Genomic DNA, 17046 nt, shown 5'->3' with positions numbered 1-17046 from the left:
TTAATGTTAATAACATTATTAGTAAAAAATGCTAAAAAAAACTTTATTTTTCTCTTCCTAAATAAGTAGGCTTTTCATGTGTGTATGTTTTTTTGTTTGTTTTTTCAAGCTTTGTCATAAATATCATAATACTGACGGATATATTTTATGAAGGGGCCTTCGAATTGTGTTGGACAGTGGTGGACATTCAAGCAAAAATGCACAACCACGGAATATTTGACTTATTACCAAACAACGTATTACTACCATAGTGGAAAATAATACTTGACCGAGTCTCAATAGAGGACGATTTCTCCTATATCCACACTAGGGCGACAAAGATGAAGTCAATAGATCTCTATGTTCGTGTCACTTATTTTCATGTCTGTCTTGCTTTACCAAGTACCGAGACACCTAAACCTTATGAATGTTGACTTATCATCAAGAATTATAGGGAGGTATGAAGACATTAAGCCGCATATACGTGGTTCCTTCATAAAAGCCTCTGTCTGATTTTCGGACCCAGACATTTAAATAGCATACGCCAAAGGCTTCGATTGGATTGTTTAATGCCGTTTCCATGGAAACAGAACCTGGGCGCCGCGTAATTCGAACGTCATTTTGATTGACGGATGAAACACCGCCCAAGGAGACGCGAGGACTCAAGTATTCCCACAGATGTCGGCATCGAAACGGCAACAACAAAGTTGAGAGTGAGACGTTCATGGCCAACAACAGCACCTGAAGACGCTTCTCCGCTTGAAAACCTCGTCATGGATGTGCTGAAATCTGCCAGAAGGGCTTTTATTCGGAGTCCCAGCCTGACCAAACAGTCCTCGAGCTCAGGCAAACACCAAAGTGAGTATTCGTGTCAACAGCGAGACTTTTATTTGGGGTGTTTTCACGCGTCACTTGTGTTGTCCATTCGTTAGCATCTGAACTTGATTTGTCAATAGTGTTTAATCATGCTTAGTAAGTTAATACAATCAAAAGATGCAGTTTGCCTAGTAGTTGTGAATCACAACTAAGTTACTAGGCAATTGTGAATATTATTAGTTAGTTTGTGGGTAATTTTTTTTTTTTTTTTTGGATCTTCAATATGATCTAAATATGCTGTGCAAAATTTGTTTAATGAACGACACAGAAGCGTTTTTGCAACTGTCAGATTCACAATCTTCATTCGAAACTAGAAGTTTTGGGGTTTATTGGTGGTTGACCTTGTCTCAACCTGTTGAGCTACCTATCTATATACAGCTGTAACGTTAATGCCCAAATAAGCTGTCTAGATTTTAAGACATGGCTTTTGCTGGATCATATCACCAATACGATTACCATGTTTTGCATTAGCCCTCAGAAATCCATACTTTTATTTTAGCAAGCCACTTTTGAAGCATATTTTGTTTTGAGGTTGCACAATATCACCACTGTAAAATCAAAAATGTTTTGTTTTATAATTTTTTATTTTAGTTTGTCGTCATTTACTCACCTTCATGTTGTTCCAAACCTGAATGAGTTTCTTTCCTCTGTTGAACACAAAAGATTTTTTTCCTACTATGGGAGTCAATGGGTGCCTGTCTGGTTACTACATTCTTTAAAATATCTTATTTTGTGTTCAACAGAAGAATGAAACTAATACATGTTTGGAACAACTTGAGGGTGAGTAAATAAATGGACAATTTTAATTTTTGGGTGAACTTTCCCTTAATAATTCACTATGCAAGTACATACTCTCTTAGATCAGGTGGCTGGAATGCGGATGTTCATCTCAGAGCAGCTTTCTGACACTTTGTAAAGATCCTGATATTTTTCTACACCTCACTGACCTCCTGTAATACATAATGAAAAAGCACATGCTGGGTCTCACTGTGCAGTTGCTTTGACCTTTATAAATCTTCCAGCCAAAAAATTAAATTTCAGTATGTTCTTCTCAGAGCACTCCTCTGACTGTCTTTAAAGTTGAATTAGGATAAATTAAAAATCATTTGTAATATTAATCTTTGTGACTTCATTGTGTGAATAAAACGGCAATGTTAACCTTAAAAGGCAGGGTAGGCGATTTGTTCCAGAAAAATTTTTTTGTTCAGCTGGTTGAAAGTCTCTTTACATCCTAATAGCAATCACTAAGTTAAAGCTGCAGTAGGGAGTTTTGAGAAAATGTTGACTTGTTGAAATGTTGAAAATTTGAACAAGCACAACTTACAGGTCCAACCCCCTTGCTCTCTGCTGCGCTACAGCCCTCCCTCCACAGCTCCTCCCCCACAGCGGAGGCTGCCGTGAACGCGCAGGCTAGTAAGCAAGACCACCGATGACGGCGGATTATAAACAGTTATGGGACATTCACTAATAGGGACGAAACATCAACAATATGCTTTACATTGACTATGGCCTGCCCATACTTTGACTACAAACTTGGTCCTCAAATCATTATGTATTTTGCAATACATGTAACTTTATAACGTTGCACTCTTTCTATAAGTTATAAATAGCTACTAAAATAACGTTAAAGGATTAGTTCACTTTTTAAAAAAAACTTTTGCTGATAATTTACTCACCCCCATGTCATCCAAGATGTCCATGTCTTTCTTTCTTCAGTCGAAAAGAAATGAAGGTTTTTGATTAAAACATTCCAGGCTTTTTCTCCATATAATGGACTTCAATAGGACACAAACGTTTCAAGGACCAAATGACAGTTTCAGCGCAGCTTCAAAGGGCTTTAAACGATACCAGACGATGAATAAGGGTCTTATCTAGCGAAACCATCGGCCATTTCAAAAATAAATACAAAACTTTAAGTTTTATAAGCACAAATGCTCGCCTTGCTCTGTTCTGTGATGCACGTTCGTAATCCTGTTCGAACTCGTTCATCAAAATGAACGAATCTTTTTTCGAGTCATTTCGTTCATTCAACGAACGAAATGACTCGAAAAAAGATTTGTTCATTTTGATGAACGAGTTCGAACAGGAGAGTCACGAACGACGGTACGCGCTCGCGCTGTGCAAGAGAGGGGTGATCAGCGCGTACACGAGCGTGATTGACACTGCTAAGACATTCCTCCTGGCTCTGATTGGTTGTTTCTGACTGGGAGCGGTGTATTTCTGCAAATGGCAATAGGACCACAGGGAGGAGCCAGAGGAGCTTGATTTTTTCCACAGATTATCTGTCTCATATTCTACTGTCAGGACATAATGACATTTTTAACAAATATTTGTTTACAAAAGTGACCTACTGGAGCTTTAAGTGGTGTGTGTGTGCATATATATATATATATATATATTTTGTCTGTGGAAGGTGTAGGACCATAAAATGTTTGTCCATTCGGTCCAGTCTTCAAATAAAATGGAAATATTTTGTAATGTTTAAATGTCTTTAGTGTCACTTTTGATCAATTAATTGCATCCTTGCTAAATAAAAGTATTACTGACCTAAACTTTTGAATTGTTGTGAATTTAGGTTGATATTGAGACATATAATTACTTGTCAATCACTGAACATGTTTTTAACGGAAAAAAAACAAGGTCATAGACTCAAAGGTCAAGTACTTAAAATACTTAAATTTGCTAAATATGATCCAAAAGACTGAGCAATGGTGTGAGTAAACAGTGACTTTATAAAGCTGTGGCACTAGAAATGGCCATTTGTCTGTTGCCGAAAGTGTTGCTGATTTAAACAGGTGTTGCAGTTTTGATACAGTGGGTTTTTGAGGGTTAATTAACAAGTGATCTTATATGAGAAGTTGCCAATAACGGTTTTGTGAAATAAACAATGCAAAGCCAGCAGTGTGTTTTTTGTTTTGTTTTTTTTGTTTTGTTTTTTGTCGTCGTCGTCTGTCCTGGACAACAAGTAGGTACTTGTTTGCTGGTATATCCAAGACATTCTAAATCATGTTTGTTTGAACAAAGAAAGACTTCTTCAAAGTTGCTGTGGACAAGCTCAGAACTAAGCTTTGAAAGCAGGTGAAGTGGGCTGGCTTGGTCTCAACAAGTGCAATTTTTTTTTATTTTATTTTTTATATCCTTTAGTGGGATTAGAAAGTTTGCTGTGCATTTTCATTTCCCCTTTAATTCTGTCTTGACTCCACAAAAGCGTCTCTGTTTGTTGGCTGAGAGCTGCTTATCTTCATGACCTGGAATACAAGAAGTGCACGGTTATGATTTTGTTTAGTCACAAATCAGTCGGAGTGAAAAGGCTCAATGCTTTTGCCAGAATGGTAAAAGTTTCCAACATCAGCAAGTTAGCAGTGTTTATAGGTTGTTCTCTCAACGGCTGAGTGATGGAGAATAAGACCCATTTGTGTGTTTAACATTCTTTTGTTGATTTACTGACCTACTTTTAGCTCCAATACGGACTGCACCTCATTGCCCTCCTTTTTGTTGGAATCCAAACAAAGATCTTTTTTGTTTTTTATTTGACTGTTGCAGTTGTTCATTTTGTTAGCTGGGTATATTATCTCTTTAAACAAGTGTTTTTTTATCTTGTGGGTCACAACCTAAAATGGGTCACAGGTAGGGTTGAGGTTAAAAGTGAAAAAACAGTGGGTCACTGACAAAGAATGTCTGTGCTAAAGAAAAGGAAACATCTCGTTTGAAGCACGTGTCAATTTTTAGAACTGTGATATTTGTAGTCATGCTGATTCTTTCATTCTTTAATGCTATCAATATTTAACACGAACATGGTAATCAAATAAGAGGTGTATTAAATCCATTGTATGTGTGAATTGCATCTTAATGTATTTAATACATTTTATAAATTTGTCAGAAAATTACCATATTACCAAGGCTACATGCAGATAATCGAATTAAAGTAGCCATATAATTATATGCACCGTTAGGATAGCAAAATGAATGGGCTTATCAACTTTTAAAGGGGAGATTTGAGAACGATTCACCGTGTTATAGTTTATAATTACTTTCCTTCCTCTTGAACTTCTCATTCAGCTATCTCCTATGATCATTTCTCATCAGAGTGATCAAAAATGTCCTTCTTGCTGCTCCAAAGTCATGTGCCTCAACAGAGAAAGTGCATAGCTTGCAGCAAACATCGCTGCATTGTAATGAAGAGAGAGTTTTTATAGTGGTGAGATTTATCGCCCCGTGCCTCTGGATCTTTGGTGTTTGTTGGTGCCCTGCACATACTAAAAAGGCAGGCAATCTGACGCAGAACATGAGGGAGACGTCCAGCAGCTGTTAAATGCTTTTCCAGGCAGTCCATTTGATAAAAGCATTAGATATTAACCTTTGTTACATGAGGAGTCATGTGGAAGTAGAAGCATGAGTCCAGACTTGTTAATAGGGAGCCTTCATTTTTAAATGTGCTTTTTTTTTTTTTTTTTCACAAAGCCATCAATATCCCATCAAAGTTTGATATGGTCAGTTTAGTTGTTTGCAATTCACACTAGAAGAATAAATATGATAAATCTGTCATCTAAATGTTCTCATTAACATGTCCCTATCACTTGGGTCATCTACTTTTATCTGCATGTGTCTCTTTAAGCAAGAATTTCCTGTTTCTTAAGAGTGCTGTTTATTTTTCCATTTTCAAAAATAAACAAAGGACATTCTTTCTTCCCTATCTGACCGAGATTGAAATAACTCCAAACCTTACCATGAAAACCCCCCCACAATTTTGCACCGTAATCATATCTGGCCTAAAAAGCCAGTTCAGTTTTTGGAGCTTGGAGACAACCAGTGGTTTGGGTCACTCCACCCTTGGATGTTTCTTCAGGGACATGGTTAAGACAAAGCAGTGCTTCCCTCTGTGATTAAGGGCCCTTGGGTGTGTCACTAATCAGTATGTCACTAGGGCTGTATTATTACGCACTTTTCCATTTCTCCATGTTTATGAATTACCCTGGTTTTTATGCTGGGGTTGTAGGGCACCATCAAACATTTTAGAATGATATGTTATTTCAGGAGCTGTGGGCAAAGTAATGATATAGCTAGATTCTGTTGTGTCTTTAACCCATTTGTCAGCTTTTCAGTTTCTTTGTAATGGTTCGATCATCCTTGGTGCGGCTGGTTCTGTTTATAAATGAAATGTCACATTAGAGCTTTAAATTTTGCTCTTGTCATGACATTGTTGTTCAGTCATCTTTGTTTTCTGTTGGCCGTACACAAGAATTAACAATAACTTTCTGAGACTATGATTCACTGTTTCCTGTGATTGTGATTCCTGTAAATATATGTATGATTCGTTGAATTGGTCATACGGTTGCTTAATGGTTTAGCAGGAGGTCTAGCAGACCAGTGGCTTGTTCAGACCAAAGTAAATGAGATACAGGAATTGCCTTTTCCTTACTTCAATATAAATATAATGTTATTTAATATGTTTTATATATAACATATAGGTGGATTATACAATTTATTTGAAGTTTTATTATAGAAAACTAACACAATAATGTGAAATTTGTGGGACTTGAATACCTGTGTTGAACAAATCTGACTAAATGAAAAATGTCTTGTCTGTTTTGGCTTGTTGCCTTTGTGTTGTAATTCCTATCATTTATCTATGGGGATTTTCTGAATTTTAAATGTTATAGCTCCACTGCCAAAAGCGATCAGGTGAGCCACAGGTAGTGTTACTAGAGCCAAACATTTGAGTTCTCTCAACAGAAATAATGAGCTTTATTTGTGTGCATCTGCGTTAATGGATAGCTGAAACAGCTTAATGTGTGTTGTAATCATATTTGGAATTTATGCAGATTGTGAAGGCAGGAGTGTTGGAGTTTCACAGGTGCTGTAATCACATTTACATTTTATATATTAACTTTTTTTTTCTTGGCATCAACTAACTGAGTATAAAAAATACAAGCTTTAAAGCAACAAAAAAAACAATGCTGCAATTGCAAAATTACAATTTATTGTCTGAAAAATACATCTACTAAACTAATACAATATACAGTATATATTCATTTGTATTAGTCAACCTAACTGTTTTATTCCAGAAGTGTTCAGTAGGGGTTCAAGACGTGCTTTGTGCAGGCCTTGTTAAGTTCTTCCACATTGTTTTTAGTGAAGATGAGCTGAGAAAAGACACTTTTTCAAAAACACCGGTTCAAGAAAGACAATTTTTTGAACTTTTCATCTCTTTACAGCTGCTCCAGGCCTTTGATTGTATTTGTCTGTTTTCAGTCAGCCCTGGGAATAAAGTTGTACAGAGACATCCAAAATGTTTTTTTGGCCTGGAATATTTGTCTCTTAAGCAAAGGTTGACTCCAACAAATATTTACTCATACACTGTTTTTTTCTTTCTTTAATATTTCATAACTGTTCATGACCTCTGTAGCGCAAGTCTCTTGTGAGCATTTTGGTTGAAGTTGTTTACTGTTTATCTGTGCTGACTTGGTTTAACCCACATGTGTAAATGTTTTTGTAGCTATTCAGTGTTGCCTTAAACTCTTCAGTCTGTTGTATTTTTTCTTCATGCAGAGCTCCCTGAGAATTGGACTGACACAAGAGAGACTCTTCTGGAGGGAATGACCTTTAACCTCCGTCATCTGGGGATGACTCTGGTGGACCAACCCAAAGGCGAGGAGTTATCAGCTGCTGCTGTCAAGAGGATTGTTGCCACGGTGAGTTCATTTGTCATAGCTTGGATATGAAGATATAAGAATGTCTAAAGACCATAATATCATTGTGACAGCCTAGCAACCACATAGCAACACCTTGGCAATCAGCTGGAATACCCTAACAACTGCATAACAAGCTAAAACACCTTAGCAACCCCATAGTAATCATACAGAACCGCCTAGAATCAAGTTCTGCAAGGACAAGTAAATTGCCTAGACCACGGACAAGCAGCAATATAAAAATGTTTTCATATATATTCATTTGTTAGGCAAAAGCCAGCAGGAAGAAACTGCCTAAAGTGGCCCTGAAAGTGTCTCCTCAGGGAATCATCTTGTGCGATAGCGTGTCAAACCAGCTGATCGAGAACATTTCCATATACAGGTGAACTCTACACACCTCCGCTTCAACTACTTCTCTCACGTTCAACTGCCTGTAAAACATTCACTTGTTGTGCCACTGAACCACATTAAAGTATGAAAGAAGTGGTCTCTGCACGCTTCCTCGTCAGTGTGTCTGACCTACAGTGGAGATGATTTATCGTACCATCCAGTGTTTTACCGTAGACACACACACACACACCTCTGAATTTCTCACTAGAGACATGTGAAATACAGCATACTGCAGGAAACCAGCAGTAGTCCCCATAAATCTCATCTTCGCAGTTCAGTGTGCTTTTGCTGAGCCTACTTTACACACACACACTTTTCAATTAAATTCAAAAGGCTTTATTGCTGATTTAGTGCTCAACTATTAAATGATGCTAAATTATTAATAATGGTTCTTATTATTAAATGATGCTAAATTATTAATAATGGTTCTTATTATTATCAATGTTGAAAACATTTTGATGCTAAATATTTTTTGGGAAACTTTTGAATGTTAGTTTCATGGTTTCCACAAAAATATTAATCAACAAAATGTTTTCAACATTGATAATAATAAGAAATGTTTCTTGAGCACCAAATCAACATATTAGAATGAATTAAGAATCAAGACTGAAGACTTGAGTAATGAAGCTGAAAATTCAGCTTCGCCATTACATTATAAATTACATATTTACATTATAAAAATATATTAAAATTAGAATAAATTGTTTTAAATGAGTAATAATTGATATTATTATTGTTTTGACTGTATTTTTCATCAAATCTTAGACAAAAAAAAAAAACAGGCCTTGAAGTTCCAACGCAGTCTGCATCTATTCCATATCCATATCCCTGCGACTCATCATCATTTTATATTTTCTCAAACCTGATTGCAAGTCCTTAACGCTGGTCTGTTTTGTGACCCTTTCTCCCAGGATATCATACTGCACAGCTGACAAGATGCATGACAAAGTGTTTGCTTTCATCTCCCAGAACCAACAGAATGAGACGCTGGAGTGCCACGCGTTCCTCTGTGCCAAACGAAAAGTGGTGAGTGTATGATGCTTTCCTTATGAAAGCTGTGAATCTTTCCATCAACACAAAGACTTCTGACTGGAACAAAAGAAGTCAAACTAAGCATGAAGGAGGAGGACAGTTTTTCAGAATAGCTGACTAGATCACTTTCTCCCTGTTGAAGAACATGCTGTTCTTCTCAGCATAGCACAATGATCCAAAAAGATGTTAACATGCCTGTTGAGGCTAGATGGTGAGGTTTAGATGCAAAAGCTTTTCCTACATAAGCAACATTTGAAGGCTGTTCAGAAAGCTGTGAGATTTCAGAGATGCATTGTTTTGCAGTGATTGTTTTTATTCTTCCGAGAAAGTATTCTTCCAGATCCACTGCGGCACGCTTGGTAAAACAGTTCTTCCAAGACTTCATACAATTCGAGAAAAGTGATAACTATAGATCTTTCATTCAATACTGAAAAGTATTAATAACAAAAACAATTATTGACTATTTTACTCAATATTTGTTTTTATGATGTACTGTATTTGTATTCCAACAAAATAAAAGCTTGACGATTTGAATGGTCTTTCTCAACATCCCATAATATTCCCACCTGACGTAGGTTAAAGACCTAGAATACCCTAGAATCTTCCCAGGCCTACTGACCTTGACTAAAGAATAAGGCATTATTCACAAGTTGTTTCTCACAGCATTTGCAGATTATAACATGACAAATTAGCGAGAGAGAGACAAAAAAGAGATAAAAGGGGCAATATAGTCTTCTACCAAGAGTGTGATGGAAGAAGGGGGCCTGTGCTCTGTAGTTATCTGAAGTATTGCATTTGAGTGCCTCAGATAACTTACAACATCTCCATACTTATACATTATGTGTATTTAAGAGCTAGATTTTGTCAAAAACAAAATGTATCTTTCCTGATTAAAAGTTTTGTAAGAATCTCTAACTCCTGTAGATTAACAAAATGAATCCTGTGTAAGCAGCAGAGGTGGGAGTAAGTCACACATGTGCAAGTCTCAAGTCTTAACCTTCGAGTCTCAAGCAAGTCCAAGTAAATTTTTTATAAAGGCAAGTCAAGTCAAGTCACTGCCTTATGTCAAGCAAGTCAAGTCGTAGCTTGGGTCACAAGTCACTGGCAAGTCATACAAACGTTTGACTACTGTGTTAAAACTACAGAAGTTGTGGACTATGGTTTTATTTGCAACATTTCTTTTAATATATGCATTTCCACATATAGCTGAGTGGTTACTACAATAAAAATCTAAATGTAACTGAAATTAGGCCAACATTAAAGCATGAAAAAATAAATATGCCTCAAACATTGCAGAAGACCATTAAAAGGTATTAAACAATTCACAATTCAAGTATAATTCCAATGCGACCAAAGGCATTCTTCAAACTGGCATCCCCTTAATATCAGTTTTTAATTTTTAATTATGAAGTTAAAAACGCCAATAGGTGGCGCCAAATTACCGTATTAATGTACGAGTCATAGAGCATTAATTTAACTTATGTTCAAAACGGCAGATTCGTTCTGGAACTAAGCAACTAAGTCACTGAATCACAAATACGCATAACTCTTTCTGTGGCTTGTTTGGAACTATTGTCATTGGAGAAATCGAGCAAAAACAGAAAATATTTGGAGTATTAGGCTATGTCTAAATGTCACATCACAATATTCACTCTTTGTTTACTGAACTGTTTTATAAAATCATTATCACATTTGCAATCGCGTGAATATTCTGGAAATATTTTTTTAATATCATATGTTATAATTATGAAAATAACTGATACTAGGGCATTTTTTTTTCCACCACATTTTGAATTTTGGGTGCAATATTAATTCTGCTGGCATTTTGATAATATCTGATAAATGTAACCCCTGATAACATCTAACCCTGCTTTAAGAGAAACATAAAACAGGACAAAACATTAACAGTTTTCTATGTTGTTTTTTGTCATTGGAAAGAACGACATATTTGGCTTTAAAGCATGATTTAAAAAGAAATGTGGCAAATGTTATACAAAACATATTGCATCATTAATTATCATTTGAATATTGACAACATTAAGCTACATTTGAAAACATAATTGTGTATAAAGAGGCATGCTGTTTTGACCAATATTCTCGATTTAAAGATAGTCAAATTAACTATAACAAACGGGTTAAACAAGCCATAGCTTACTTTTAGACGTGGTGAATGAAGTTCGACTGTTCGAGGTTGTGATGGTCGTCCGATATCCCTTGCCAGTTATTATGCGTACGGCAAATGTTCTTGTATGAATATAGTCAAATTTCTAGTGTTTATATCCAAAAAGAAACGATGCTGGGAGATGTTTTTGTATTTAGTGCGCTCACCGCGATGTATGTTTTTTCTGGGCTTGTACAGTGTCACGCAATCGCGCAGAATCTGATGACTGGCATCAATGGTTCCGTTGCTTTCATTTTGTTCATCAATTGATGTTGCGATGACAAATGTATATCAAGTCATTCTCGAGTCATACAGTTCAAGTCAAGTCTCAAGTCATTGGATCTCAAGTCAAAGTCAAGTCGAGTCATTTTCTTAATTTAGTCAAGCAAGTCTCAAGTCCTTAAATTTGCGACTCGAGTCTGACTCGAGTCAAGTCATGTGACTCGAGTCCCCCATCTCTGGTAAGCAGTGGTATTGATTGAATACACATAGGAAAATAATATTCTGTTGTGATCCCTCAGGCACAGGCGGTCACGCTCACCGTGGCTCAGGCCTTCAGAGTGGCCTTCGAGTTCTGGGAGGTTGCTAAAGAAGGTACAGTGTTTCATATCTCTCCTCAAAACAATATGGAGATCATGTATAACTGCAGAGAATCATATGCCACAAGTGGAAAATAATTTGTCGCTTCATGTTTTGAAGGATTTGCAGATTTTGCACTCTTGATAGGGTCTTCAAGGGCATTGATGCTGTTGTGATTGATAATGGCTGTCAAAACATTTGCCTTTTCTTGTAGAAAAGATGGATGCACACAAAATGATGTATTTTTTTGTATTTGTAAAACAGGAGCCAGTTAATGCATCACCTTCCAAAAAAATCCTTGCATAATTTGTACTTGTCACACAATTTTAGAGACTTAGTTTAGTAAGAATGCAAAGAACTTAGGGCTCAGGAAAAGCACCAAAAAGGTTTTTTTTTTTTTTTTTTTGAATTTATATGAATTTAGTTTGTTTAAGCAGTATTATTCATGATGTACTGTTGCTCTGCTTTCAGAGAGAGAGCATTGTGTGAAATGGGATTCAGCTGGTGAAACGTCCAACAGTTCACAGTCAGAGGGATCGGTCAGCCTGAAAGGAGGAGGTACTGACTCCTTAAACTCTCTTTGCCTCCTTTTCTACTTTTTTTTTTTTTTTTTTTTTTTTTTTTTTTTGAGAAACTATCGCTTTTACACTTCAATATTAATGGGCTGTTTGGTTTGTTTTAGCTGTAGCTGCAGACAACCTGTTGGACATCGAGGTTTACTCATCTGCTGTGGAAAATGTGGACAACCCCACCGAACCCAACAACAACAACACCACCCCCCAATGGGTAAGATCTTGTCCACTTATGAGCGTGTTTTTCTCTCATGAGTGACTGCCGACCATTATCTTAATGAACGTATCCTAAACTGATCCTTATCTCAAAATCTGAATATCATTTTTCTCCTCTTTTTAGGAGACTGATGATGGTCTGGAAGAGGCTTTTTCAAGGTATGAGATACCCAGAGCTGTTCTTATCTCCTCTTTCAAGCTTCTGTTTCGTCTGAATCTCCTTTCTAACTCTCTTCAGTGAGGGACAGGAAGGACAAATCCTTGAGAAGGGAGCTGCATGTAAAAAGCATGCTAATAACCTCTCGCACATCAAAACGATCTCCAACAACAATCGTTCTGTGTTTGTTCTTAAAGATAGTTGGAACCCTTTAGTTTTCTCCGCATAACTTCTTGGGCTTTGATTAATCATCCAGAGCAATTGAACAAAGGCATTTTTCCCATACTGAGGTCTCATGAGACAGATTGTCTCATTTTATTTGTTTATTCTCCACGGAACCAAGCTATACTAGTAGTTTGGCGGGGTGTAATTGACACTGCAAATGTAGAGTTGGCCTTCAATGATTTATTTCTAATGGCATATAGATGACACACTTGACCTGAATATTTGTGCTTTATGAGTACTGATATGAGAAACTGATACATGGAATGCTTGGATGTTAATTTAACAACTTTTTTTATATATATAAATATTTTATTTTCTTTTTTTCATGTCTACTTTTGCCAGACTTGCAATGGTAGCAATGCATAATTAAGACTTTAAGTAAGAAAATACATTAATACTCTGTATATAATACATTTTTATATACATGTTTATAATAATAATAATATTAATAATAGATTATGTTTGTAGAACTGATCACATGAATTAGAATAAATTATGTTTGTAGAACTGATCACATGAATTAGAATTAAATAAAATAAATGTGTATATAATGCATATAAATAACAAAAATTATGATACTAGTATTACTACTAATAATAATAATTGGGACTATGCTTAATGTATTGTACTTAAATGTATTTAATACATCTATGTGTATAGTAATAATATATTTATTATTATTATTATATACACGTACTATATACATTTATTTTATTTATATAGTCCCTATTATTATTATTATTATTATTATTATTATGTAAATAAAATAAAGGTGTATATAATACATGTGTATAATAATAATATATTAATATTGTTATTAATATCTATTGTTGTTGTTATTATATGCACATGTATTATACACATATTCCCTATTACGTTTGTACACCTGCACATACATTTTAATTTGAAAAAATGAACTGTAAATAAAGTAAATGTATATAATGTCCATATAATACTAATAATAATAATTAATATTATTTGTATTATTATTTGTAGTAGTAGTAACTTTTTATTTACTCATTTAGTCATTTATTACTTAGTATTTCTTTAAATCTTAATATTTAGCCTCTCGTGTCTCTAAATGAATGTCGAGATTAATAACATTCAGCTAAATTGGCTGATTAATGCATTGCCACCTTCATCAGAATAGAATTAGGAACAGAGGAACATCCTGTAGCTCTCAAGCCCTTGATTGTTGTGCTCTCTCTTTGTTCCTAGCTGCAGTTTGGATAGCTATGAGTACTCTCCAGGTAACAAGTCCAGGTCAAGTCCTGTACCAAAAGTCCACCCAAGCCATATCTGTCAGTCTGTAACATCATTCCCCTCCCCTGTTGTCTTCCAGAACCCTGTCAACTTTCACTGATCAATTCAACTAAATTTCGCATCTGTCCTGGCCTGGTACTGGCCTAACAGACTGATCTAATTGTGAATTTGACGGCAGGGTTCTGCAATGATCCATATTTAAATGCAATTTACAGGACAGATTTTTTTTATTGCATTATTATAAGGCTCGTTTCCTTCAATTTCCCATCATCCTCAGCCTACCCAGCTTGCATGTTATTTGTTTCACTTTGTCTTTTTCATCCTGTTTGTTTTTATCCCTGAACATTACATTGATGTATTGCATGGCTTTTAACCTTACAAATGAGACCATAACAGTTGTTAGCATAGTAAATAACATAGTAACCGACCAAACGTGGCTTTTAATGAAACCTTCAGGCACATGTGGGCAATTTCAGCATTATGGATGACTAAATCGTTTTTTAATTATTTTTTTCGATGGTAAGGTTGACATTTGCATGGAATTGCCCATATGTTAATCAAACCTGGTGATATACTATACATTTGCATCACTTTAAAGTTTAGTTTTTTAGTTTTTTTTGCTTCTGTCTCTTTCCCTATAGACTCGCTGAGTCTCGTACTAACCCCCAGGTCCTGGACATTGGGGTGATGCCTCAGGACTGGAACTCTGAGACCGAATGAGACAAGACCAATGGAAACGCACCTAACACCGATGAGCTCTCCTGCCTCTGAGCACAGATAGGTATGTGGGAGAAAGAAGGTCCGGGAAACTCATGCAGGAATCTGCATTCAGTTGAAATGGTGGCGCACTGGTCCTTCTCATCCCGATCATCTGGTCCATCACACCAAAGCAATAGCAGACGAGTCTATTTTTGCAACAAACATAAAAAAGCGATATCTTACCTGAGTTTACATGCTTTATTTTTATCAATCGAATTGTATACAGAATAATGTATGTAGATACCGGAGTCAGTATTTTTTTCATGTATGAAAAGAAATTTGTATCATATGACATATAGCATCATGCCTATTCAGGTACACTGTAGAGTTACTTTAATGTCTAACTCTGTAGTTTGCTGCTTTGAAATTTATCACAATAATGCTCTTCATTAATGACGAAACAGAAATCAGCGTTAAATTCACAGTACAGCATGTCACTTAAGTCTTTTGAGGCCTTTGAGTCATATTTCAGTATTTACATGTGCATATTTTTTTATTTAATCAGGATTGTATGATTGTTATAACACCCCAAGGGGACATTTACTATTTCTCTAAAAAGTCTAATAAAAGTGTTAATATTGTTATAATTTATGCTATTCAATGTGTTTCGTTAGTCTTATGGGTATTTCATTATTATCATTATTATTATTTATTAATATGTGATTATCTATAACATTAATTATTAACTATTAAGATAATTTTTGTTTGTTTTATTCTCCTTTTTTTTAGTCACCAGAAGAGGGCAGCATTGCCTTCTAAATTTCTCTGGCTTTTCATCTCCCTTTTAGTCCCTTGTGTGTGGGGTTGTTTTTTTTATGCATTAGGTGGATTTTTCACGTTTTCTATATTTGTCCCAGATGGCACAAAATTCACTTGACACATGTGGAGCACTCGCAGCAGTGTCTGTTTGAAATGCCTCCGGAGAGATGTGCCATCTTTACTTTACTGAAACACAATCAGCATGAGAAATCCCTGTACTCCTCATGTATGACAGTTATTATGGCCTAGATGGCAATATATTTGAACGAGGTTTTACAAAAACCTCAGACCTGTAAATCATATTCCAAGAAAGTATTACTGAGAGCTCACTGGGTATCAATTTGATCTAGTATAGCCTATAATATTGTCAATTTCTGTAGCCCATAAGCTTTTAAGTTGTCCTAAATGTGATTTTGTTTGTCATCATGGATAGTTTGACCTATTAAAAGGGAAAGATGTTGGTTGTCCTGTACATTTTGGTTCAGCTTATAGAATCGAACCCAACTGGGTTACCTGCTTATGATTGTGTGTATTTGTTGCATACATGTGTGGAGTCAGGTGTGCATGTGGGTTGAAGCGTGTGACGCAAAGTGCTACAGAGAACCCTTGACGCACATACACACTCCAACAAAAACGTGTCTAAAAAACGAGTGGGAGGCTCGAGCTTCAAAAAGCCGGCTCGCCTCTTGTTGTTCTCCCCTCACGCATGCTGTATTCTCTCCCCTGAGGACTTCCCCTCAAACTTATTTTGCATTCATTCTCTAACGGACCCTCGAAATTATGTGAAATGTTCATATATGATGCAATTCTCTCTTTTTCGGTCTCTTGCCTATATATAGGTGAATTGTGGGTGAAATGCCATCGATTTTTGCCAAGGTCTCTAGTTCAGAACGGATGAAGTTCACGCTTTACAGCCAGTAAAAATAGATTCAACGAAAAGGGCAGAAAGTCCGGAGCGCACAGGCATCTGTATTCACAGGGCCACTGTCTGTGAATGGCTGATGGGATTTTGCTTACACTAAAACACACCGAGGTTGAACAAGATGGATGGGTTTGATCACAGTGAGTCAGTTGAGAATGTGCGGCCCATTACGTTTTACTTTATTTTTTTACCTTTATTTTGATCTAACTGCTATCCTTTGTGTACATTTGACCCAGATGAATTGTTCTGATCTGAATGGTTCCTGCTGAAGGTCTTTAATTTACACCGTGTGGATATTTCTTTCCATTTAGCTAGTTTTCATTAGCGCTGTTTTAGCTGGGGTGCATAGTGAATTTGTTTTGATTACCATAAAACTTTTTTTTTTTTTTTTTTTTTTTTTACGCAGTTAAGTGTTATTACTTCATTAGTCAGTGATGTCTTAATTACAACCTGTCATCGGAAGAAAC

The 17046-nt window shown here is 36.0% G+C and overlaps 1 protein-coding gene across 6 annotated transcripts; it reads left to right on the top strand.

The window, feature by feature from the left end:
- Window positions 1-559: 559 nt before the first annotated feature.
- ldlrap1a (low density lipoprotein receptor adaptor protein 1a) lies at window positions 560-15485 on the top strand. 6 transcript variants are annotated; one of them, XM_077196388.1, is made up of 11 exons: window positions 566-837; window positions 7405-7547; window positions 7814-7926; window positions 8846-8960; window positions 11649-11721; window positions 12178-12264; window positions 12389-12492; window positions 12619-12653; window positions 14095-14126; window positions 14219-14274; window positions 14781-15485. In XM_077196388.1, the coding sequence occupies exons 1-11, from the start codon at window positions 612-614 to the stop codon at window positions 14787-14789; spliced, it is 993 nt and encodes a 330-aa protein (XP_077052503.1). In that variant the 5' UTR covers window positions 566-611; the 3' UTR covers window positions 14790-15485. The 6 variants fall into 6 exon arrangements, with proteins under 6 accessions (XP_077052499.1, XP_077052501.1, XP_077052503.1 ...); XM_077196386.1 differs by having other exon boundaries at window positions 561-837; window positions 14095-14274; XM_077196390.1 differs by lacking the exon at window positions 14219-14274 and having other exon boundaries at window positions 571-837.
- Window positions 15486-17046: the final 1561 nt, after the last annotated feature.

Source organism: Siphateles boraxobius, unplaced genomic scaffold (genome assembly GCF_051911475.1).
Source record: "Siphateles boraxobius isolate OS27281-9 unplaced genomic scaffold, OSU_SipBor_1 35, whole genome shotgun sequence".
In the NCBI taxonomy this organism is placed as follows: Eukaryota; Metazoa; Chordata; class Actinopteri; order Cypriniformes; family Leuciscidae; genus Siphateles; species Siphateles boraxobius.
This window is presented reverse-complemented; position numbering and strand designations above follow the sequence as displayed.

Coding starts and splice junctions, on each gene's coding strand:
- ldlrap1a (XM_077196384.1), top strand. CDS start 612: ATGAAACACCGCCCAAGGAGACGCGAGGACTCAAGTATTCCCACAGAT. Junction 12,493..12,618: donor ACAACACCACCCCCCAATGG/GTAAGATCTTGT, acceptor TCCTCTTTTTAG/GAGACTGATGATGGTCTGGA. Junction 12,654..12,732: donor CTGGAAGAGGCTTTTTCAAG/GTATGAGATACC, acceptor AACTCTCTTCAG/TGAGGGACAGGAAGGACAAA.